Consider the following 25,271-nt stretch of genomic DNA (forward strand, 5'->3'; position numbering starts at 1 on the left):
TGTCCTTTCATCTCCTTCACTGGTGTGTTGTTTGAAGCCTGAGACTACACCAAAAACTCTTATTTCCTGCCAGGAAACAGACTTGTCTTCTAATTCTTGTGGCTCGTTTTCCCTAGAAGACAAACTTTTCATCCTCATCCTTTGACAAATGGTCCTCCATGACCCAGACACATTCTGTGTGACTGCAAAGAATCAGATCTTGGTGCTAAAGCTATGGCTCAGCTGTTAAGAGCACTCATTGTTCTTGTAGAAGACTAAAGTTCAGTTTTAGCACTCAATTAGACAGCTCACAACCTCTTAAAACATCAGCTTAGAGCATCCAGTGCCAGCAGACACACACAGAAATGTGCCCACAATTGCTTATATTCATAAATACATTCACATAAATAATAGTTCTAACAATAATAATAATAATAATAATAATAATGATGATGATGATGATGATGATGATGAGAACTAGCCCTTTTCACTATAGGGCTAGGGCTCCTTTCAATACTTCTTTATGCATTTTTATAGGCAATATGTCTCTATTTCCAAATTACCAAATGTTGCCTATCCTATGTTTGTTGCATTTTACAAATGAGTTACATAACTGTTTGCTCACATTCTTACTAGAAAATATGAATTTATGTATAGCATATACACAATATACACATTACAAAGGATAAGAACTTTCTGTCATCTCAAGAAATACTTAAGAATTGTTTGTTTTTCTAAGCACTGGCAGTTACAGCCTTGGAGAATGAAAAAGTAAACAGATCTATAGCCTATACTCTTTTGTTAAATGAGGTTCTTAGTTGAAAATGAACATCAGTAGTAGAATAATCTTTGACTTGAGAGATGTCAACTTTCATCTAAGCTTTGCCTCCAAATACTACCTATGGGTCAGGGAACATCTGAGAAAATAGATTAACAATTACTATTCCTTAAGGATATTCAATTTAGGGTAAAAACTACTGCAAATGCATTTCCATAATAAAAAAAAATCAATTTCATTCACAATGGTGCTTTTAACTGTCCCTTCCTTGCTATTTTCTTAAACTGAGATCTTTACAGAGTTCTTCCAAAAAAATGTTTCTTAAGGTTTTCTCACTTATAGCTCTATCCTGGTATCATGAAACTGGAATCATAGTGGAAAGGTAGAAGAGATAAATGAATACATAAATACAATGATAATTGCTGATTGTATTATGTCCTATGAATAAAGAGAATAAATGTATTCAAACAATGTTGTTTGGAGAGACAACCACAAAAAAAAGTGCTAATGAGGTCATGGAAGATCCATCAGATAAAAGTGCACAGACACTGAACCCCCCCAAAAAAAAGAGTTAGTATAACAGCATATAAAAGTGATGTTTGCTAAAAATCGTTGACTCCTCACTTGAGCTCACAAGGAAACTAAAAGCAAGGTACAAGCTATCTAAGTCTCTTGTAATTTCCTCAACTTGCAGTCATGTTGGTTTCTAGGGATAGTAAGACTAATCTTTTTGACAAGGGATGGAAACTACAACCAAGGATGGCTGAAGGACAGAACAGCTCTCCAGTGAAAGCAAGGGCCTAAAATGGGCAAGATATGACTCATTCAAGGGACTTGAAGAAAGGAAAAAGATGTAGGAAGGGAACCAAGAGAATTCTCTAAAAATGGTTGAGGACTTTTGTCTTTGTCTAGTACATAACAGAAATTGAACAACTATAGCAGAAGAGGCATCATGGCTCTCAGCCCTGCGGCTTCTAAAATAAACAAGACTTAAAGAAGGTTCTGCCTTCAAAATCCTGCAGGAAGTGCAGGAGGGGACTACAGAGGTGGCTCAGCAGGTAATAGTGTTTGATGCACAACCCTGAGCACTAGAGTTTACATCACAGTACTCATGTGATAAGCAAGGTATCCAGTTCATAACTATAACTTCATTTCCAAGTAGAACTAAGACAAGAGGCTCACTCAGGTTAATTGGCTCACTGACTAATTGAAAAAACACAAGCCCTAGGTTCTGATAGAACCCCTACTTCAAATGAAAAAGGCCAAGAACAACAAAGGAGGACTCTAGAATGCTCTTCTGTCCTTTGCACACGTAGCACAAACATACATAATACTCTCACATACACACATGGAAATAAATAAATTTCTTAGTTAAGGTTTCTATGGCTGTTATAAAGTGCCATGACCAAACACAACTTGGGAGGAAAGGGTCTACTGCATCTTACAGATTAGGGTCCATTATGAAGGGGAGTCAAGGTCAGAACTCAATTCAGAAATCTAGAGGCAGGAACTAAAGCAGGGAACATGGAAGAATATTGCTTCCTGGCTTGCTCAGTTTACTTTCTTAGACACCTTGGGGAACCTTTCCATGGGTGGCACCACCCACAATGGGCTGGGCCCTCCCACATCAATCATTAATAAAGGAAACATCCCAAACTTCCCACAGACTACAATGTTATACAGGCATTTTCATAGTTAAAGTTCCCTGACTTGTATCAAGTTGACAAACAAATGAACAAACTTAACCACTACAATAAATGTGTAAATAAACTTAAACCTTTTTTTTAAAGGAGTCTAGGAAACTAGACAGAAGATTCAAAACTAGATGGAAAAAAAAACTAGAAATTAGATGGAAGATTCAAAAACTTGACGGATGTTGAAAATAGAGATGAGATCTCAGGCTCTTATATTGAGTAGTAAGAAGACGATGGCCTTCTAAGATTACATGATTTGGACAGAAGCATGGGTCATGGATATTAACATGGTCTCAGATGGCTGCATAGGTGTCCTGCCTGTGTTGCCGCAGAAGCCAGGTTCATGTCCTTGGCCTTTACTGCTACCAGAGACCATGCTGAGATCTATGGCAACTGCTGTTGCCATAGCACATGTGGATGCTATTGGTCTTTGCTATCACCAGAAACCACAAGGAAGTCCGAATCTGTGTTCCCTCTGATTGTAAAGGGCAAGAAAGCTACTTTTGCTGTGGTATGGATGACTGCAGACTTGCAATTGAGAAAGAGGGACATGGAAGACTTCTGTGATAACCCCTATCTGCCACCCCACCCCCTAAAAAAGAGTAACAGAAAGTCATAAAAGAGAACCCTTAAAAATTGCGGTAAGGATGCTGAAGTGTATAGCTCTCCACAATTGATGGCTTCTGGCGAAGGAGCAGGTTTGAGGAAGGGCTCAGTTTTCTTTAAGGACTGACTACTGGGAGTTTGATCATGCTCCAGTGAGTATATGGGCAACAAAGTTTTGATTGTTTGTTTTTCTTCTTCTCCTTTTTGGGGGCAGAGGCCACAGTGGTGGGGGGTGAGCAGACCTGGGAGGACTGGAGAGTGTGATCAGGGTGCATAATATGAAATTCCTAAATAAGTAATAAAAATATTATGTAGGGGGAAAAGCCGTTTGCATGACCTGTCAATTTGGGTACAAAGGAAAAGAGAAATGAGTCTTGGGAAGGCAAGATCAAGTCCATGAAACACCTATCCCTACTCTTTGGCTGGCCAGACGCTCTCACTGTACCTTTGGGTGGCGTGGATGACTGGTCTATATAATATCTCAGAGTACCCACAGATCCATTAAGAGACACTCACTACATGACTCTTTATCTGAAATTTCCCAGACAGCTTCTTTTGAGGCCTAAACTACTCTGTAGATATGGACTTTGATGGGGATGTGGCACATTAGAGCACACTGACAGCTCAAAAGAGCAACTCAGAAAAGCTGGGTGAAAGTTGTTGATGTCATTGAAGCCCTTTACCTCCTTTGACAGTGTTCACGTGGCATGGAAAAGCTCATGCAATACAGAAGTTGAATGGCAAGAGAGGAGGAAGGTGCACAAAAGAACTGCAGAATAATGAACAAAAAATGATGGGTGTGACTATTGAGGTGGCAAATGAAAGCTGGGGTGATTAATGACCAAAGCTTCCCAAGTTCAACTGAAAGCCATTGCCACTGGCTCTAAGGACAGATAAGAGCACACTTCTTTTTGTGAGAACCTCACACTGACTTCTAGCAATAATGTTCCTGAGTTTAATTGTGTAAGCACTGTGCATTTCCAGTTTTAAACCCATGGAATATGCATGAGGAATGCTGGTGGAACTTGGTCTTTAACCCTTTTCCTGACATCAGTATTTTCATCTGATGCTTGGTTTGTTTTGTGTTCCTTGGAACTCTAATGATGACTTTTAATCTCAGCCCACTTGGCCACCTTTGCACTCACGAAAATGGAGCAGCTCCCTGTGTCTTTAGAAAGTGAATATACTAAGCTCAGATTGTTTGTGTTTTCACAACCCAGTGGTTGACTTGCACAACAATGCAGAACATCTTTGTATCACCCCCAAGATATTTCCCAGTGAGAAAGAAAACAGACTTTTTGCATCATAAGGCAGAATGGGATGTAGCCTCCTGCAGAAAAGGCTGTTAGGTTCCGTCTGGATGAATGTGGCTGAAGATTGAAAGGGAGCTGATGAAATCTGACAGAAGTGTGTCTCTCCAGGCTTATAGTGAGGGAAATGCTTCACCCTTTGTATGTTAAATCACTGCCAGGCAGAGACCTAACATTTTTTGTGCTCTCAAACTAGCAGGAGGGGTAAATAACCTTTTTGGTAACATAACACAGCAGTATTGGCTACATAAAGAAATGACACCTATGTCACATTAGAAGTTGAACATATTTTAAAATCAAAACGGAGACTTAGGACTCTGATAAGGAAGAGAAATTCTGTATACATAAGGGTATGCCTGGGTATATGCCTGAGTATATGTTTCTCTGTCTGTATATGTGTATTCTCAAGTGTATCACATGAGTACAAGTATGTATGCATAAAGGTATACACGTGCATATCTGTACTTATGTGTATATAAATTTGTGTGTATGTGTGCATATATGCATGTGTGTACCTGTTTCTATGTATTTAAATGTGTTTATGTCTATGTATGTATGGGTATATGTGTTTATGTGTATTTGGATATATATGTATGTATTGTATGTGCTTGTGTGCATGCATATTTGCATATATTGTGTGGTGATATTTTCTTTTTTTTATTATATTTGTGTTTTAATTTTACACATCAGCCATGGGTTCCCCTGTCCTCCCCCCTCCCGACACTGCCCCCACCTGCTCCCATCCCCTTCCCTCCATTCCCATCTCCTCCAGGGACAAGACTCCCCTGGGGATTCATTTAAACCTGGTGGATTCAGTACAGGCAGGTCCAGTCCCCTCTTTCCAGGCTGAGCAAAGTGTCCCTGTGTGAGCCCAAGGTTCCAAACAGCCAGCTCATGCACTAAGGACAGGTCCTGGTCCCACAAACTGGATGCTTCCCAAACAGTTCAAGCTATTCAATTGTCTCACTTTTTTATTTGTGGGTCAGAGGACAGAACAGTCACTAGATTAGACATAGAGGGCAGACAGTGGTGGCACACATACCTTCAATCCTATCACTCAGTATGCAGAGATCCATCTGATCTCTGTGAGTTCAAAGCCACACTGGAAACAGCCAGGCATGGTGACACATGCCTTTAATCCTAGGAAGTGATGGCAGGAAGCAGAAAGATGTATAAGGCGAGCAGACCAGGAACTAGAGCCTTTTTTAACCTTTTAGGCTTTTGATCAGCAGTTCAACTGAGATTCATTCGGATGAGGTTTAAGGAAACAGGCATCAGCTGAGAAGTTGACGAGGTGAACTTAGCTGTGTCCTGTTCTGCCTCTCTGATCTTTCAGCTTTCACCCCAATATCTGACTCTGGATTAAAATTTGTTTTACATATGTGAATGTGTCTTTATGTGTATCCACGTGTTTGGGTGTATGTGCATGTGTATGTTTGTGCTTTTGAGTATGTGTGTCTATGTGTATATCTGTGTGTACATTAGTGTTTGTGTATTTATGTTTGTGTGCATGTGTGTGAAAGCATGCATGTATTTATATGAGTATGTGTGTATAAATTTCATTGATATGTTTGTCTGTTCATGTGTTCATGTGCTTTTATATGTACATATACAAGTAAAGACATATATGTGTATGTGAGTGTATGCTTGTTTGTGTGTACATTTCTTTAGGCATTTATGTAAATCTATTAAAATGAATGTACGCTTACATGTATGTTTGGGCATGAGTGTGTGAGTACATGTTTGTTCATACATGAACATGCCTGAATGTGTTCACGTGTGCATTATGTGTGTGTGTGTGTGTGTGTGTGTGTGTGTGTGTGTGTGTGTTCACAGTGAGTATTATGTGTATGTGCACATATCATTGTCTGTACATTTGGTGCCTGTGTGCACACATATGTACATGTGTATGTATATGTTCATGTTTCTAGGTAAGTGTGTATGTAAGGGTGAATGCACTTGTATATATGTGTTTCTGTGTATGTATATGCAGGCTTGGCTTGGCCATGTACAGGACAGACAGAAGTATCTTTTCTAGGAGTGGCCTTGAGTTAATCTTAAAGGGTAAGAATAGCCTGGTGAGGGCAACAGACAATTTCCTCAGGATTCAGCCAACTGGAAGGAAGGCACTTCTGGTTTTGCTTTATAGGAGAAGACCCAGACTCAGGCTCCTGGTTAGGGGAATAGAGCACAGGCACATATGTAATTCTAGCAACGGCAAAGCCATTGGGATCCTGCTTCAGTAACTGCTTTGTGTTTACCTGAAGCACCTGCCGTATAGGTAAAGGGACTTTGTGGGGACTAAGTAAGCATCATGTCTACTGCTCCAAGATAATGAATGGGAAATGCAAAACACATGGGAAGCCAGGATTTGCCCAGTGGTCAATCCAATGACCCTATGCCTGCCCTAAACTTCCTAAGGTATCTATCTCTGTTTCAATATTCTTTGAGCAAGGGAGAAAGTTAAAGGGAAAAAATCTTGCAGGTTATAATTCTGTCTCTTCTACAAATGTCATTTACATTTCCCAGATAACTGCCCCATGCCACACACTGTGAGAACCCTTTTCACGTGATTTCCTTCACTCTTCTCAACTGTTGAGAACAGTTTCCATAGGATAGAAGGAGACAAGGTTTACGTGACACTCTTTAGCAGCACAGATGGGTTGAAATCTTTACTTTTTCACTTTCTAGAGTTGAAGCAGCTTTCTCATAGTCACCCTGAACAGTTGAAGACCAAGAGCTACAGTCAGCTCTAAGAACAAATCCATTATTTTCTTTAAGGAAACCCTTAATCCCAGAACTTGGCAGGCAGAAGTAGGTGGATCTCTGGGTTTGAGGCCAGGCTGGTCTACAGAATGAGTTCCAAAACAGCCAAGGCTACACAGAGAAAACATGTCACCAAAAACAAAACCAAAATAAACAAAAACTCAAGACTGAAAGGTGAAATACCTTACCCACTTTAAAAAAAAAAAATTCTTTACCCCATTACATTCTAGAGCCTTCTCTAATAGGCTGTTATTCCATACATAAGGAAGGCCTTCAGTGTGTCAAACTTTGGGTTTGACAAAAGGATCTGACTGGGAGCAGTTTGCCCCCTTTCCAGTCATGTGGCATTTTTGTTTCTGAATGATATGGCCACTTTAACTTGGCATCAGGGGTACAAGTATTGAAGACTGAAAAAAACCTGTATTGACTGCCAAGAACTTTTATTTCAATTTAGCCCCATAAATCTTTCAAATATCTGCCAGGTAGTGGTGCACACTTTTCACAGGGACAGCATCAAGGAGCATTTTCATTCCTATTACACAAGCTCTCAGCCAGGAGAAGCATTTGAAGCTTCTCCAGCCACTGGAAGTCTCCTGTAAAGCTCTTTCATCCCAATTCTCAGCCGACATCTGGGAACAGACAAAATTTTCACAAAATGCTCAGTGGCAGATGAAATAGGGATTTGAGTAAACTTAAAAAAATAAATAAATAAATAACTCGAAGTAAATATAATTCAGTCCTCTCAAAACAAGCTATTATTCATTGGATTCTATATAAAAGATAACTGTTTCAAGCTGTACTGAGTGTATGAAAACAGAACAGGACAGAATGCAGGTTGTTTGTTGTATTAGCAAATAAATCAGACTATGATACTAACATTCTTATCAAGTACTCATTACCTGCTCGGCACTATTATATATTTTTTTCCATGGCCAGATCATTTGAGCCTAGCAACAGTCTTACACCACAGCAAATTCACACTAGTAATGAGAGAACTGGTATACACTCATAATGGAAAATTTGGACTGGGAATGATAGGAACAATGCTGGATGCTGAAGAAGTTTATCACACTGAATTCTCAGTTCAAACGCAGAAGTTTTCCATTAATCAGGGTTCAATGAGTTCATACTCAGTGGTGGACATTTTGTTGATTATCTAGTCAGTCCTGTATAAAAATGGCATATGTGCTTTTAAAGAATTACCATTGGTGGCAAAAGTGTACATTGTTAACCACAGGATGATTGTATGATGGATTCGGTAACCACTGACATCATCAGTCACACACACACACACACACACACACACACACACACACACACACCATATGCATGCACTCCTAGAAAGAGAAAGAGAAATGAGAAAGAATTAAAATAGCTTATAAATGCACAGATACTTAGTTTAGAAAATGCCTGAAAAATGTATAACAGTTCAATCAATGTGATACATTACCTCATTTAAAATAACTTGAAATTTTCTCATGGAAATGGACACCAGAAGGTAGGCATTTGTAGTTGCATTGAAGCTGTGGAAGACAATAGCTGTAGATGTCTGAAGCAGGCACCTGTGTGCACCTTTTATGAAGTCCCCTATAACTTGGCTCAGCCAGGTAGGGCTTTGTAATAAGCTTTCTCATGACTTTCTTGGACCACCAGCTGGCAAATAATGATGCAGAGACTTATTAATTATGAAAGCTTGGCCTTAGCTTAGGCTTTTTCCAATTAGCTCTTATAACTTAAATTAGCCTGCTTTTATTAATTTATGTTCTACCACATGGCTTAGTTACCTCACCTCTGCACTATATGTCCATCTTATTTCTTGTCTTGCTGGTATCTCCACATTTCTTCTTCCCAGAGTTCTCTCTCTCTCTCTCTGCCCAGAAGTTCTACTTATACTCTCCTGCCTAGCTATTGGCCATTTGGCTTTCTATTACACCAATCATAGCAATATGTCTTCACACAGTGTACAAATATCCCACAGTAGGACTTATATATTCAACAAGTGTTTCCTGTGGAATAAACCCCACATGCATATGGTGTGTGTTTGTGTGTGCAAAAATGATGTAATGCTTAAGGTGTTTCTAATGTTTCCACTGCTTTGTGATAAATTTGCATTTTTGTTTCTCCTCTTCTTTTAGTGTTTTGACCATTAGCTGAAAATTTTCTTTTTTTTAATTGAGAATTTCTTCCATTTATATATGTGCTTTGCTCAAATTAATCTTCATTTATTTCCTCTCCTCCAATTCCTGTCTTATGCTTGTACAACAGTGTTTCTTCCCTATTTTGTATGTTATTTTTTAATTTCATGGACCCATTTAGTATTAATGTAGCTATAGGGTCATCTACTGGATCATGAGTAGGCTCTCAGAGGTTATATCCCTAAAGAAAACTGACTCTTCCATCAATTGTCAGCAGCACCTCAGTTAGGGATGAGATGTCATGACCATCTCCCTCATCCATGCTGGGATTTTATTTGGCTTATGCAGATAATGTGCATGAAGTCATATTGCCAGGGCATTCACACATGCAACTGCCTTGAATTTGCATGTTCAAAGCAAACATTAGGGAACATTAACTGTACTATTTAAGATAAAACAAGGAGATTACTACCTGAAAAGTACATGAGCAGACAGTTGACTATGGAAATGGGGAAAATTGTATGTATAAGGGACACCACTAAACATCAGATGTAAGCAAGGTTTTAAAGGCAAGGCAGGAAAGCAGAGGGCATCTCAAGAGGAAGTAAGCAGAGACTAACACACAATGGGAAAAAGGATATAGTGAGGCTCTACATTATGTTGTCACTGAATATTTATTTATTTACACACTCTATGTTTAATTGACAAGTAAAATAATGCATTTTTTGTCTACAACACACTGTTTAGAAAGGTCTATATTATGGGATGACTAAATAAAACTACTTAAGTTGTATTACCTCACACATATCCTTTTTGTGGTAAGGAAACTGAGAATGTTCTGTCTTAGCAATTTGTAAGTATAGAATACATGGCTATTAGCTACAGTCACTGTGTCATAAAGGAAATCTGACTGCTTTGTTTCTGCTATTATAATCCAGCTCCTGATGGCAGAACATGTGTCTGTCACACTTGAAATCCAGCACCTGAGCCAGAGCAAGGCACACAGCAGTGTCTCAGTGAAATAGTACTCTTGGTGTGGTACTGAAAAAAAAAATGCTTCATAAACAGTGGATCTAAAAAACATAAAACAATGAATGCACAACATATAGTTATGCATCTCCTATGTCAGTGGTTTAATGTCTAATAAAATGCTCTTAATGAAGACTCACATGTATAAATATATTGCAGTTTGTTTTATAATTATTGTTGAAGACAACAGCAGTGATAACAAAACCATTTTTGATGAATCTCCAAATCAGAAATTTGTTTTTCTTAATGGCTCTGGTCTTCCCTTCTTCTCTAAGCCCTGTGTTTCCTTTACCCTCTTAATGTTTTTGAAACATATTAAGAAATTCATAATTTCCAGAGCTGCAAGTCCACGAGTCTTGTGACTATTCACAGCTTGCTTTGAAACATCCTGAGCTTGTCTTCAACCAAACTGGCTCTAAAACTTTAACAAAGCAGCTGGCAGCTTTCTCATGTTGTAGAGCTGTTTCTTCCAAATTGTAACATTCTCTCATGGAGTTGGGAAGGAAGCTGTAAGATTCAGGAAGCTATAGAATCTGAAGAGGCCCAAGAAGCTCAGAAAGTTACAAGATTCTTAAGGGCCATTCCCAAGGTTATGTAAGGGGCAGACAACCATTGGGGAGCAAGATGCTCCCTTGTGTGGAGCTGCAAGCAAGACAGGGAGTTGGACAGGGTCTGGAGTCATCAGTCATGTTTGAGTGGGCTTTTCAATGATGTTCCTGTAGGTAGTTTCAATAAACTTTCTAACTTACCAAGGTAGACTTGAGTGGAATCTTTTTTCTCTCAGTTGTCCTTGGTGCCTTATCTGGGTTGAATATATGGTATTTTTTTTCCCACATTTTCACAGGGGAAAAAAAGACCTCAATATCTCATGAGTACAGGAAGTGTTTTGTGTCCAGAAAACAGTATTTCAATTCTATGACAATTTTCTTCCTTTCCTGGAGAAACACAAGGCTTTGATTAAAATGACATTTCAGTTTGATCAGTGGGAGATATTGAGCTTCCGTTAAAGACAGGTTGAACACTGAAGTTTTCCAAATTCTTAACATATCAAAGACAAAAAGTCAAGTAAGAGTGCTATGCTAATTTCTGGAGTAGCGAAGACATTGCCTGATATGCCACCACATCTTACTGTAACTAATTGAACTAGGAGAGAAGATGCATGGAGTAGATCCAGTTCAGCTTTGCTTGGCATTGAGCTATCTTTAAATGTGTGCATTGTAGTTACATATGTTTTCTGCTTTATTTCTGTCTACATATGTAGGAATAGCATGGCCTTTTCTATTCAAATCTAAACGTCACATATATCCTTAAGTTTAATGTACATGAAAGTGACTAAAGAGGAAATTTCCCCCCAACATCCCTTCCATGACAAGTTAATGTGGCAGGAGGTAAAGATTAGCAGCAGATATTCCACTGCTTCCTAGGATCCTGCTGAGTTCTTCGCTCCTCGTTCATTAGTTTGATCCTCATCCAATTAGGTAGGAGCTGCTATTCTTCATTTAGAGTTGAAAATGGAAAGATCAAGAGAATCCATATAATAGTGGGTGATCATGTATGAGTCTTTAAGACAATTGCCGTAAATAATTTGCACAGGCCTTGGCTTGCTTTGCTCTGTGTTTGTACATAAGTGTGAATATGAGGAAAGCTGCTTCCAACCCAGGAGCTGAAGCTGGCCCTGGGAATTTATTTAGATTGAGGATACACATAAAAGGTAGGAATTCTAAAGCTGTCTATGCTCTTCCCAAAGGCCTAAGCCAGTTTGGGCAAGATGAAGGATGGTCTTTTCTTAACTAGACAGAATCTCAGTTAGCCATGGTAAGATTAGCCTGAAGGGAGGAGCAGTCCAGGAGAGGTTGCGCTATGTGTACATGCGCACTTACTCTCCAATGGAAGGGACTAACCATGATTACTAATTCATTTATTTAGCTAAGTTAATTAGCTAGTCATAAGAAAGTAGTATTAACTACCAAAGTTTTAAAAGGGTAGTTCATTACATAGTGAGTATCATGTGAACTAAAGACTGACATGAAATTTAAAATGTTGCAAATTACATTGCTAAAAAATAAGTACAAAGTATGACACCAAAATAAAAACTTGAGACTTGGAAGCAAACCTTCCATGCTAGGGTATCAATAGCTTGGCACATTTCCTGAAACGTCATCAGTTTAATCTCTATAAACTTGTATATGTGGGATAGGTATAGCCTGAACCTTCTCACCTATGCGCCTCCATGCTTTCTACTTAACCTTTTTTTTTCAGAGATGGAACCCAGGGCTTTTAGCATACTAAGCAAGATGGAAAGGGCTCAAGGAGTTTTGATCAGAAATACCAAAATTTTGGTTAGATATGATGGAAACATATATATTTTTAAGAATGGCTATGTGACCACTGAAGTATAGGTAGAAAAGAGCTGTCAAGCAAGTGATTCAATCGATCAAATAATTATAATGTAGTATCCTACACTTGTCTATTAGGTAGAGAATAATGCCTCCAGATAGGGTCTAACTTTGTGAAACCTGTAGCAGCCATGGGCACAGTATAAAATCAAAGAAGTAAGGCTATCATTGTAAGTTGATACTGGGTCTGTACAAGAAATTGTCCTTGGAGAATGTATAAATAAAGAGATGATGGGTGAGAACATTCCAGGGAAAATATTTTAAGAAGTAAAGGAGAAACGGGTCAAATAGAAGCAAGCAAACTTAAATACAAAGAACTTGTAAAAAGATTCTGTGCTTGAATGAACAAAGTCTATACAAAGTCTGAAAGATAGTCCACAGGATGATGGAACTCAGAGAGTTGAGGAATTCATATTCACCTGGAAAGTACCCAGATACAGCCCATATGGAATCATATAGATGTATAATGGAGTCTAACAAGAAGATAGGGGTGTGGACCACCACAGTCCAATCCATTATCAAGGAGCTAGGAGTTGAACTGATGTAAAAGGTAAAGGTCACCAGTTGCCCAGTCAAACCTAGCCTTTAGAACCCATGCATACATCAGACATATTATTTCTAAGGAGCTCTAGGTCATAAGAAGACATATCATAATCATAGATATACATGATATTTGTGGCTCTACCCTTACAGACTGCCTGAATCCATATACCCTTTGCCCTTCACCTTTTCTCCAAGACAATGTTTCTACACATTGGACAGGAAATAATTTCTTAATCTGCTTGACTACTCCCTTCACCTTTTCACCAAGACAATGGCTCTACACATTGGACAGGAAATGATTTCTTAATCTGGTTAACTATCCCAGAAATATAGTGATGAGAGTGTGGTTACTATCCAAACAATAAATAACATAATGGCAGAATAAGGTATTATCATCCAATTAGCAATTTACCAATGTGAACAGAGTCAAAAAGTCATAGCTAGTTGCTGGACCTTGACTTTTATGTTTTATGAAACACATATAAGCCAAAATGTCTTACTTTTTTGGGAAACTGGATCACTATTCTGTAGGTTTCGTGAAGGTACCCTGTGTGACAAAAGTGATACAAATGAATCATATACAAATTGAAGTAATTTTCAAAGAATATCTCAGAATCTATGCATAGTAAATCATATAATAAACTTTTTGTTCATGAGTTTAAAATAATACACAACTTTTATTCAACATTACTGATTATTGTGATATACTATAATTTATATCTATCATTGTCAGTAAAAGTAATTTAAATCTGATAAAAAAAAAAAGTCTACCCTTAAACATCAGGCTAGAAGATCTCTCTATGCATAAGGATTTTCCCAAAGTTAACTAACACAGTTAAGCTTTGAAACAGATATATAGCCAAGCTGTCTTCCTTTGTAGCAAAAGGTCATTGGGATGGCTGTTTTTCTCAGAGCCATAGTCATTTGTGACACCACTTTAAGTATTCACTCACCCTCTGCGGTCATTGTATTTGTAATAGTGCCTTGTGTGTTGTGTCTCCTAGCTCTACATTCAAACTACCACACTTACAATCTCCATGAACCTAAGTGCGTCAGTGGCGCTGGGGATGCTATACATGCCGAAAGTGTACATCATCATTTTCCATCCTGAACTCAATGTCCAGAAACGGAAGCGAAGCTTCAAGGCAGTAGTCACAGCAGCCACCATGTCATCAAGGCTGTCACACAAACCCAGTGACAGGCCCAACGGTGAGGCAAAGACAGAACTCTGTGAAAACATAGACCCAAACAGTAAGTAACTCTCTTTTCATCTTTCCATCATGCATGAGAAAATTCCAGAAAATGGGATGTGTGTTTCTGCTCTCTGGAGTAAGCTTGCCTTGTGGATCACTTGCCCTGATGAATGGTAACATTTACCCTTCAGATTGTGATTCATTGCTGCTATCGTTTTCTTGGTAGAGAGCTTTTCAGAATTCTATCTTCTCTCTTCATTCTCTTGTCTTTTTGTCCTTTGCTCCAGAAACATCCAGTGGGAATAAACATGTCTAAACATGTCCATCTTTATTAGGCCCTTCCCACTAGGGGAGTGACTTCTTAGGTGGACTACTTCCTGCCAGGAAAACAACTTCCTCTTAGAGAAGTAGCTATACATGGTGAACTGCAGCCCTAAAAGTAAAATTAAAATTTTGAAGAACTTTAGAAGAAAGCCTTCCTTCCAATGAGATGTGAATGTGGGGAAAATTATTTCAAAGCAAGTTTTTTTCAAAACAGAAGCAGGAAATAGTGGAGAAAGCTATTAAACTTTCATTTAAGTATACAGGGCCATAGGCAGCACAAACTTGGAGAAAGTAGTTCCTAAGACACTGAAGAAGAAAATCCTTTTGTGAAGGACAAAAACTGACAGCTGTTATTCATAAGTGTTAGACTCAACACACTGCATGCCTTATCCCTAACAGTCAGGGTGTCTTCAGTGTTGCCTGCAAAGGACCTACAAAGGATAAACAACAGGACATCACATAAAAAACACTACATCGACTCAGATGTTAGCTGCATAAAATTCTCAATTACCACTTTTACTAACAGTGTGGTAGTAAATATAGACTTCAGATTAAAAACACTAGTACTAGGATTTGCATTCCATGAATATTTTAACCAGTTCAGATACCAGTATTCATGGTAGTCGTTTCTGTTTATAAAAGAGATTGTAGATTTCCCACCAAGTCATTCAAAAAATGCTGCTTTTAAATTAAGAACTACTCTTACCATACCCATGCTTGCAACCAAACAGACAGAAATTCAATAGGCTAGAGAGCTTAGTTTTAATGAATACTGTACAAAGACCCATGATCTTGTCCCATCTTCATTTATGAATGGATATACAAAATATTGGGAAACACTTTCAAAATAAGCATGGGCTTCACTCAGAATCTCAATAGAATAGATTATATGGAGAGACTAGAGGAGGAAGAGGATTATCCAAAAAGAAAGGAGAAAAAGAATGAGGATGTAAGCTCTGCCATGTCTCCAGAGCAACTGGCTAATGAGAGCTGGGAAGACCACACCAAGGTGATCCAACCTTCGGAGTGATGGAGGAAGCACCTTGGAGTGAGACACACCTGGGTTCCAATCCAAGTTTCTCCACTTAGCAACATGTGACTGAGAGCAATGGAGCTTTTCTAAAGCTCGGCATCGTTTTGTAGAATATGGAAGTAATATTACCAATGTCATAAATGTGTTATAAAATATTTGTCTCACAAATTTCACATCTACTGGATGTCAATGGATCCTATTCCTGAAGAGGCAAAGAATTCTTAAAAGTCCATTTCCAAGTGATCAGGTAGATGTGACAGTACAGTTAAAGGCAGACTAAAGGCCATGTAGTAGATGAAACTGAACCCTCAAAAGTAATATTTCTATGATTGTGTGTATGCCTATATTTACAATTATCATCATTCTGATCACTTTTCCTGTATAGCTCAATTTCTGTAGTTATTTACAATAAACTTTTTACCAGGTTTTCATTTTATGAAAATTTTATTCATTCTCTGTTCCAATAACAATTTTAATCATATATTGGATATATATATACCCAAGCACACAAGTTTAACAAGATTTTGACCAAAGTCAGTAGCTAGGACAGTTGGAAGTCTCTTCTCTATATCTGTATTTTAAAAATGAACAAATACAGACTTATAAATTTAAACAACTAATCCTACAATACTTAAGAATTAATAACTTTTGACTATAGCTAACATTTTGTGTTCATATCAATCCTTGAGCATTTGAGTAGTTTCTAAAATGCAAGCATTAACAGTGTATCAGCCACTTTTAAAATATGTTTCACACAGAAACTTTATATGGGAGAGCTAGCTTTTATTCTGCACAACAACTCAATAGAGAAGATGCTCTTATTCTCAATTTACTGGTGAAGCCTTACTATAGGGAGCTTCTGTAACATGGCCTAAGTCGTGTACCTACCTAGCATCCAAGGTTGAATTAATCAAGGTTTTACTCCTAAACCCATGCTTGTTCCTTTTTGCTACTGTGTGTCCTGAAACATGACCAGCAGGATAAATCTCCAGTGCATAAATCTTTCTTTTGGCATGCTTTCTTGGCAATATAGCTTAAATATAATAATAATAATAATAATAATAATAATAATAATAATAATAATAACAAAACAATAATAATACTATTGATAATGTTGGTGGTAATAGTGCTGGTGGTGGTGGTGCTGGTGATTGTAGTGATGGTGTTTTGAGGGGAGCTGTCTTTTCTGAAACATGTTGTACTATGAAATATGTGTTTGCTTGTTGTATTCTACAGAAAGTAATAACCTACATTTAGAGAAAGCTGCCCAGGTAGAGTCCTTATCATACTAACCCCAAAATTCAAATATTGTAGTGTCAATTAGAATCATTACAATAATCCCACTGAGAACTCACTGGACATCCATCCTTAAATTTTTGTTTGGTTGCTCTGATATCGATAAAGAATCATAACAAACATTCGAGGGGAAAGAAAAGAAAATTTAAGAGAGCATTACAATTAAATGCAGTTTTTGCCTCTCAACAGTCTTAAAGATGTTTGAAATTCTGCTCTTCTGGTATTGTGTATCCACTAACCTAAAATACCACAAAAGATAACTAGAAATTGGCTGGACCACAGGAGATTGATGTGCCTCCAAACATTGGGGTTTTTGATAATCCAGCTCTTGCAGAGCATTGAGAGACTGCATTTCTCCCAAGCTGTCTAACAGCACTATCAGCATGCAACAGTGTACTCTGATTCTGTGTTGTCTAATACAGCCAACATAAACCCCAGTGTCTCTCAAGCACCTAAAAGTACAGCTTTTCAAATGAGAGAATGAATCTTTGTTTTTTATTTGACTTTACTTTAAATAAGTAGCTAGATACAGCTGTAACTGCTAGACTGGACATCACAGATCTTGAAGTTTGGGTGTATTAAAGACAAGGGTTCAATCTTGGGATGTCCAGTCAGAGTCCATAGTGGAGACCGTCTCCATCGCATTAGCATCAGTGCTTATCTGGAAGAAACGTAGCCTAAAGGAATGAAATAACCAGAGATGAAAAAATACAACATTTGAAATATTCCCCAAACAGGTTTCTGATGTAGAAAATATAGTATCACATTCAATTATATTTTAATCTATGATTTGAAAGGCACAAATATGCATAATATGTGTTAATATAATAGTGAAAATTTAAGTCAATGAAAATAGACAATAAGGTTTTGATGCTATAAAATGTTGACATAATATCATATTACGTTGAAAACTAATTAATGGCTCAAATAATCTCCAAAATCTAAATTTTGGCAATGGAGACACAGGAAATATTTGCTTAGTTTAAGATATGTGGTAAAAAAAAATTATGAATAATATATGCACTTGAAAATATGCATCTCTCCAAAGGGGAAATTCTTTTTTAAGGTGGTGAAAGATATGTAAGAAGACAGGCCAGTGCATAGTATGAACTTCAAAGTAATGAATGGACCAGAAATGCTCTCCAATTCATCTGTGCTCTGAACACTTAGTGTGAATGTATCTCAGTCCTTGGTGCTTTCATCTTGAATGGCTCTGCTCCATCACTGCAGCTTGCCATCTGGCGCATGACCGCTTCCACTCATCTACCTCTACACAGCACATGTCTACATGAAAATGAGCATGCTTCTTGGCTTAAAATGTGCAGACATTAAAACTGCCCTCTGCACTTCATTACTTTTCAAGGATTGAAATGGTCCTCTCAAGTTGCTCCTTCAGTTAAAATTATGATTGCTTTAAAGAATAACATCTTTTTTGTTGGGATAAAGAGACAAACTTGACAAAGTGTTAATGTTATCTGTGCACTGTGCATATATTCCATATTCAAGCTCAGGCCAGTGTTTGCCAGAGTCTATGTTCAGACTGAAAATTAGCAAGCCCAAAGGGCAATGGGATGAAGCTCCAAGACATTTATTTATATAAAAGTGATTTCTGTCACAGGGGTTCTGAAAAGCCAAAACTCATTTGGATACTTTAACTATGTCCAAGATACTGCTCCTCAGAACTTCTTCAAAATCTGCTTTTCTCACCTACTTCCTGAATCTGGCCTCTCTCCCTGTATTGAGAATGCTGACTTTCATATATATGTTCATGGCAAATAAATCTGAGGATGTGGTCATGCTTGGGCTGTGGCTTATGACTAGTCTTATGGTCCTTTTTAAGCTGGATGGATATCAATTTGTTGGCAGCATGATTCAATTGTGATTGGTGAATATGATCTGGTATCTTCCTCATCTGGAACAGTCACACTCCTCAGATTCTATGTGAATTACCCTTTTATCTCATACTTCCCTTGGGCAAGGATTGCACTGAATAATGATGAAAAGTTGTAACTACCCTGATTCTAAGATACCATCCATTATCTAAGTTGATGTCCCCAGGCTGAGAAATAACTCAAGTCAAAACACCTGAGTGGATGCAGAACATAACCTGGAAGGTCAGTAGGAGCAAGTCATAGTAGGCAGGTGGGCAGCTCAGAGCACACCCCACTTATTGGATATGGGAGTATATAACCAATAGAGAAGCTAGATGTGCTCCACAACAGATGGGATCATGCCCATGAACATAGAACGTGGGGAAGATCATATTAGAATAACAACAATGTGTATCTCAGATATTAAATACAAAATAAGATAATTTCAACATAAATGTATTCTGATATTAACCTTCTTTTCTTTTTTTAAAATTACTATTTGACATTGACTATAAAGAAAATGAGAAAAATCCTGTGCTGGTCTCAAAGAAAGAAATCACATAAAATAGAAATATCAATAGAAGAAAGTATTTGATTAATAAAAAAAAAATCTAGGCTTCTGGAAAATGGATGTGGGCAACAAATTGTACACAAATAATACTGCCTAGAAAGTTCTGTAACACATTTCCATGCTATGCTAATTTGTTAATGTTTCTTGTTTTGTTTTGCTTCTTCATCTGTTTGGATCTCTCTAACATTCTCAACATGGCGCTATTCGTATCCATCCTTCTGGACTAACCAGGCAAAGCTGGTCAGCAAGAATGAACTAGGCTGAGGTAAAAGGAATGGCAACAGGAAGGAGAGAGCCAGGTAGATCGTTATTTGGGGACTGGTTGCCTCAGCTGCACCAAATCAAGCCAGTAAAACCTAGTTGCCTTCAGTTCTCTAGTGGCACTAGTACCCCCATGTTCAGAGGTGCCTGAATTATGGTGAACTGGTCTACCCAAGCCTATTGTATCCACTGAAATAGTGGGCACAATGTCTGTGGGTCTCTATTACAGCCTCTTCTTCAACAACAATAAAAAGTAACTGATTATAATAAAAAGATTATTGTCTGCACATTTATTTTATACATTCCTATATATTTACTTTTCCTGTAGACTGTATACCACCAGTAAGAAAGAGTGTACAAAAGTCCGTAACTTGGTACACTATCCCACCAACAGTATAGCTTTTGACTGCTTCCCAAAAGGTAAGAAAACAATCTCCTTTTCATTTATTTGTGTGTTATTGTCTACACTAAGAATAGAAATGTTTTCATGAACACCATGCATGACAATATGAAATTCTATCTATATGAAGAAATGAGTTTTGAAATATGATCTGTTTGATGAGCTCAGTGACAGCTCCAGTTCTATGCCTGGTATCTTTACTGGAGAACATGGTTTTGCGTGTGGCAACTAGCCAGTCTCATTAGAGAATGGGTGCTGTTTATTGTGATGTAGAGTCTACTTTAAAATAAGTGATGGTAAAAAAATAATTTTTAAATGTGTGTTTTTACATACTTCAGTATGGATCACTGATATGAAAAAAGGGGGCATGCTTTATCAGTCAAGTACACATATCAACTTCAGTTATCATTGCTTGGTACGTCAAAATAAATGTATACATTCTTGGGAGTACATCTACTTTACAAATATGAATAGCTGGTCCTAACATTGTAGGATTAATTGTCTTAGTTTTTTTCTTTTTCTTTTGTCCTCTTTTCTTTCTTTTTTTTTTCTTTTTCAACAATTAACTACAGGAAAGTTTTATGGCTGGAAGTGATGATTTGTCAATCACATTTCTTATCTGAGAAATCAAGCTAACTTTAATGTTCTCTGAAAGTAGGGAAGGGGTCAAAGAAAGATGACAAAGGGCAAAGGAAAGTTTCAAAACTAGCCAGAGATTCTACCAATTATTACCATTGTATTAAAAACAATGTGACCTGGTCAACTGGTCATATGAATGAACTGTCTTGACTCACCATTCATCAGCTGACTCACCATTCATGTTCATGTACTACTTTGTTAGCCTATTAGTGATTCTGTGCTGTAAAAGACTATTCTTAAAGATGCTACTGTCCTTATCATTTCTGGATGTCAGCCTAAGCAATATGGAATCATAGTGGAAAACATCTCTTGTTTTCAAACATCTTTGTCTACATGGATTCAGCAATGTCCAACTGGTAGAAAACATAAACAGTGGAGAGCATGGAGAATAGTGTGAAAGGCTGGAGAAATGACTCAGCAGATAAGACTGTGAAATGCTCTTGTAGAAGACTTGAGTTCAATTCCTAGCACCCAGATTGGAAGGCAAACAAACAACCACCAACAATGTCACCCCAGGAATCTGATGCCCTCTTCTGGTCTCCAAGGACATAAGCACTTACATGCCCATGAAAACTCAGAGAGAGAGAGAGAGAGAGAGAGAGAGAGAGAGAGAGAGAGAGAGAGAGAGAATTCCTAGCACCCAGATTGGAAGGCAAACAAACAACCACCAACAATGTCACCCCAGGAATCTGATGCCCTCTTCTGGTCTCCAAGGACATAAGCACTTACATGCCCATGAAAACTCAGAGAGAGAGAGAGAGAGAGAGAGGTATTAAAAATGAAATTTAAAAAATTAAATTAGGTGATAAATTTGAATAAAAGACTCCCTTCTGCTTGTCTCTACATATACTCTCTTGTTTTTAAAACAGCTGGAAGGCCTATTTCTAGAGATCTATGAAAGTGAGGTCTTGTCATTGAGACTAACATTATGTATAACAATGTGGACTAGCATTTTTCTTTGTGTGTCTCTGTCATGGGACTTCTGTCAAATCACTGTCCAGACACAATATGTTTTTTTTGGAATGATATTCTGCATACAAATAATATCTTGGTCTTTAAAAAAAATCCACTTAGTACTCAAAGACAGGCCACAATTACTTTCAAAGAGTAGTTACATTTCCTGTTGATTTTAGAAGGATGCAACATCTCAGTCTTTAATTTGAGATGTATTGTTTCCATAGTTATTTCCTTTTCCCTGTATCAACATGATGTGTCCTAGATTTTAAATAGGGCATTCTTCCCTACAGTGAATATGTAACCATATCCCAGTGAGATTTCAAGTCTCTGCTGTACCAGTGATTGTCAAAACACTGCAGCTTGTCATTTCACAGTTCTTTTACAGAAGACTTCCTGAAAATAAATGAGAAAGAATTATCCCCAGGAAAAAAAAGATAGACTAAATATCCATCTATTAAAAATTCTCTTTAGCTCCATTCTCAGTTGGTGCCTTTTGGTTTAAAGGATGTAATAGAAAACTATATGAAGTTGACCTTTCAGTTAAAAAGTATTGGTAGAGATCTACATGTTGGCTCAGCAAGTAAGGAAGCTTGCTGCCAAGCCTGATGACCTGAGTTACACCCTGGGATCTACATGGTGGGAGAGCAGACTCCCTGGGGTAGTTTTCTGACCTACACACACACACACACACACACACACACACACACACAATGTAATACTAATTTAAAAATAAATACTGCTAGGAAGTGGTGCTTAGAAACAAAACCAAAATGGGATTATTTTACTCACAGATTTTGTTGTTGAGATTCTGAGAGAGGAAGCAGACAGGTCACATCACAGGATAATAAATGTGAACTGGTCTTTTCCCAGTGCCACAGTATGGCACATTCATTCACTAATACATTTTTCCCCACCTTTTTTTTTTTTTTTTTTTGATGGTCTTGTGGATGCAAGTAATATTTGCACTTGATTTTGTTCCTGATCAATTTAAGGGTATCTTCTCAAAGGAAGGATGTGCTTTATATTTGTTCCCGTTCAAAATAATTGGGGGTATAAGATGGTCCAAGTTATGTGTTTTCAAAGAGTAGGCATCAACTGCACCCTCTTAACAATAAGAACTACCTATATTTGGAGGCCAACTAAAGAAATACTTCAAGGGCCCCTTGTTTGAATCTATTTCTGTGTGAAAGTATTCAGGGAGATGAAATGGTAAAGAGAAAACTACAGTTGTAAAGTGGATTTTATGCTAATTTGCTATTAAAACTGCACTTCAGCCACTGTGTCCCACCAAAGATACATCATATACAACAAGCACGGCATTTGCTTGTAAGAGATGAAAGGAAACAAATTTAAAGTCAAACAAAACAAAGTATAACATGGCTAGAAAATCTGTTTTGTATAAAGAACCTGTTTTCAAAGTAAGCATCTCTGACAGATGCCTACACCTGACATCAGCAAAAGCATCACTCCATCTATTCATTTGTGGGTTTATAAACTTTATAACTGTGCGACAAGTTACCAGTCTAGCAATACTTACTTTAACATCTAATTAGGAAAGGAAGAAAAGGAAAAAAATGACTAATCCTATACTTTACTCAGGCTAGGAAATAGATTGCTTTCATATAGTAGTTGCATAGTGGAGGATGGTGGTGTGATAACAAAGCATTAGGTTCAATCCAGCCTTGCATATACAGACATATAATAACGTTTTTGTATTTTTGCAGTTTTGTTCTTCTGAGCAAGTATTCATGTTTTAATACTATTGAGATATCATCTTATGGGACTGCATTTTTTTAGGTTACTAAGGGCTAGGAAGATGGCATAGTGGCTAAAGTGCTTCCTTCCAAGAATAAAATTTGGATCCCTAGCACTTAAATAAATTCCTGATGACGTGATAGTCCACCTACAATCCCAGTTGTTGGGAGGGGAAAACAGGGGATTCCCAAAGGAAGCTGGCTAGCTAGACTAACCTAATTGGCAAGATTTGGGTACAGCAAGAGAGCTTTCCTAAATAAATAAAGAGAAGAATAATCAAGGAATACACTTGATATCAACCTCTGGCCTCAAATTATAGATACACACTCACCCATATGCTTGCCTACCCACCCACATGCAAATACATGGATACCATGCATACATACACATGTCCCAAATAAATAAATCTTAATATTTTTTTTGTTTTGTGTCATTAATATAATGGGGTTATTTAGCACTTGTAGCTTTTAAGAACTCTCTCATACAAGGCTTTACATCCTATTGGGATTCTTCCTCTTTAGCATTCAGTGTGGTGGCCCTGTTTGAACAGGAGACCACTTCAATTTTAAATCCACTTTGAAACACTCTCTAAATATAGCACAGCAAAGAATATAAGGCTATCCCACTTTTGACACAGAATCACCTCAGAAATAAATGCAGCAATAAATCTCATCAGGACCGATCTCTCAGCACACGCTCAGAAACCAATTAATACCTGCCACCCAGCTCTGCAGCTCACATCCCACTTAAAGAAAAAGATGAAAGCACACACACACAGTTTTACTAGCAGAGTAGAGTTATACCCACCATGCCCTTAAGTCATGGAAACTGCATCACAAGGTGCATTGAACCACTGCCTGGCTCAGTCTCATCAAGATTTATGAACCATGGGACTGCTGTTAAGGGGGGGATAGTCAAACGAATATCTCAGGAGCTTTGCCCCTATGCCAGCCCTGAGGTGACACAAATGGGAGACAGAAATGGACAAGTTCCTCAGGGAGCTCAGACATGATGGAGGATACAAAGGTAAGCAATTCTGAATCCAAATGATGGGGCTCTTATTAGAAGTACATCAATTGTCAAGCTATGTTTAGGAATGAGAAATGGTTCTGCAAAGCTGCTGTATCAGAGTTAAGGACACATTATCTTAGGCCATGACATCCAGGCCTGACTAAGTGGGGATAAAGTTTCCTTTATCTCTGTGCCTTTGGTATAGTAACCTGGTGAGCCCCACGCTCTCAGCCTTACCTAGAACCTGACTGGTATATAGACAATAGTGAATGGGAATTACGAATAAGAAAATACTCAGTTTGTATAACTCAGCAGGTAGGATTGTATCCTTCAAGACAAAGCCATCAAGATCATGCAGACTAAAGTGGTGACTTTTATGCTGATGTCAGGTTTCAAAATTGTCTTGTGGTTTTATGTGAAAAATCCTATACCTGCATTTAATCTCCCTTTTGGTGCATTTAACCAACATACAAAATCAACACAGTTTATGCTTATTTCTTTCATCTGTGGACTACAATTTTTTATACCATTTATCATTCCAATCACACATGAACTTGACAATTTCCATTGGAAATAAGTTGGGAATGGAGAGATAGCTCAGTGGTTAAAGCAGTTACTGCATTGGCAGAGGACCTAGGTTCAGTTCCAAGAACCCACATGGCAGCTCACAACCACCTGTAACTTCAGTTCTAGAGGCACCAATACCCTTTCCTAGCCACCATGG

At 37.9% G+C, this 25,271-nt stretch overlaps 1 protein-coding gene across 1 annotated transcript in view; it reads left to right on the forward strand.

Annotated features, from left to right (window-relative positions):
• The window catches only part of Grm7 (glutamate metabotropic receptor 7), a 918,190-nt gene that overhangs the window by 844,217 nt on the left and 48,702 nt on the right, over positions 1-25,271 (forward strand). Inside the window, exons 9-10 of the mRNA XM_036181053.1 lie at positions 14,241-14,487; positions 20,114-20,205. Of these exons, the coding sequence (XP_036036946.1) occupies positions 14,241-14,487; positions 20,114-20,184 (318 nt within the window). The 3' untranslated portion in view covers positions 20,185-20,205. The remainder of the gene's footprint in view (positions 1-14,240; positions 14,488-20,113; positions 20,206-25,271) is intronic.

Source organism: Onychomys torridus, chromosome 3 (assembly GCF_903995425.1).
Source record: "Onychomys torridus chromosome 3, mOncTor1.1, whole genome shotgun sequence".
NCBI lineage: Eukaryota > Metazoa > Chordata > Mammalia > Rodentia > Cricetidae > Onychomys > Onychomys torridus.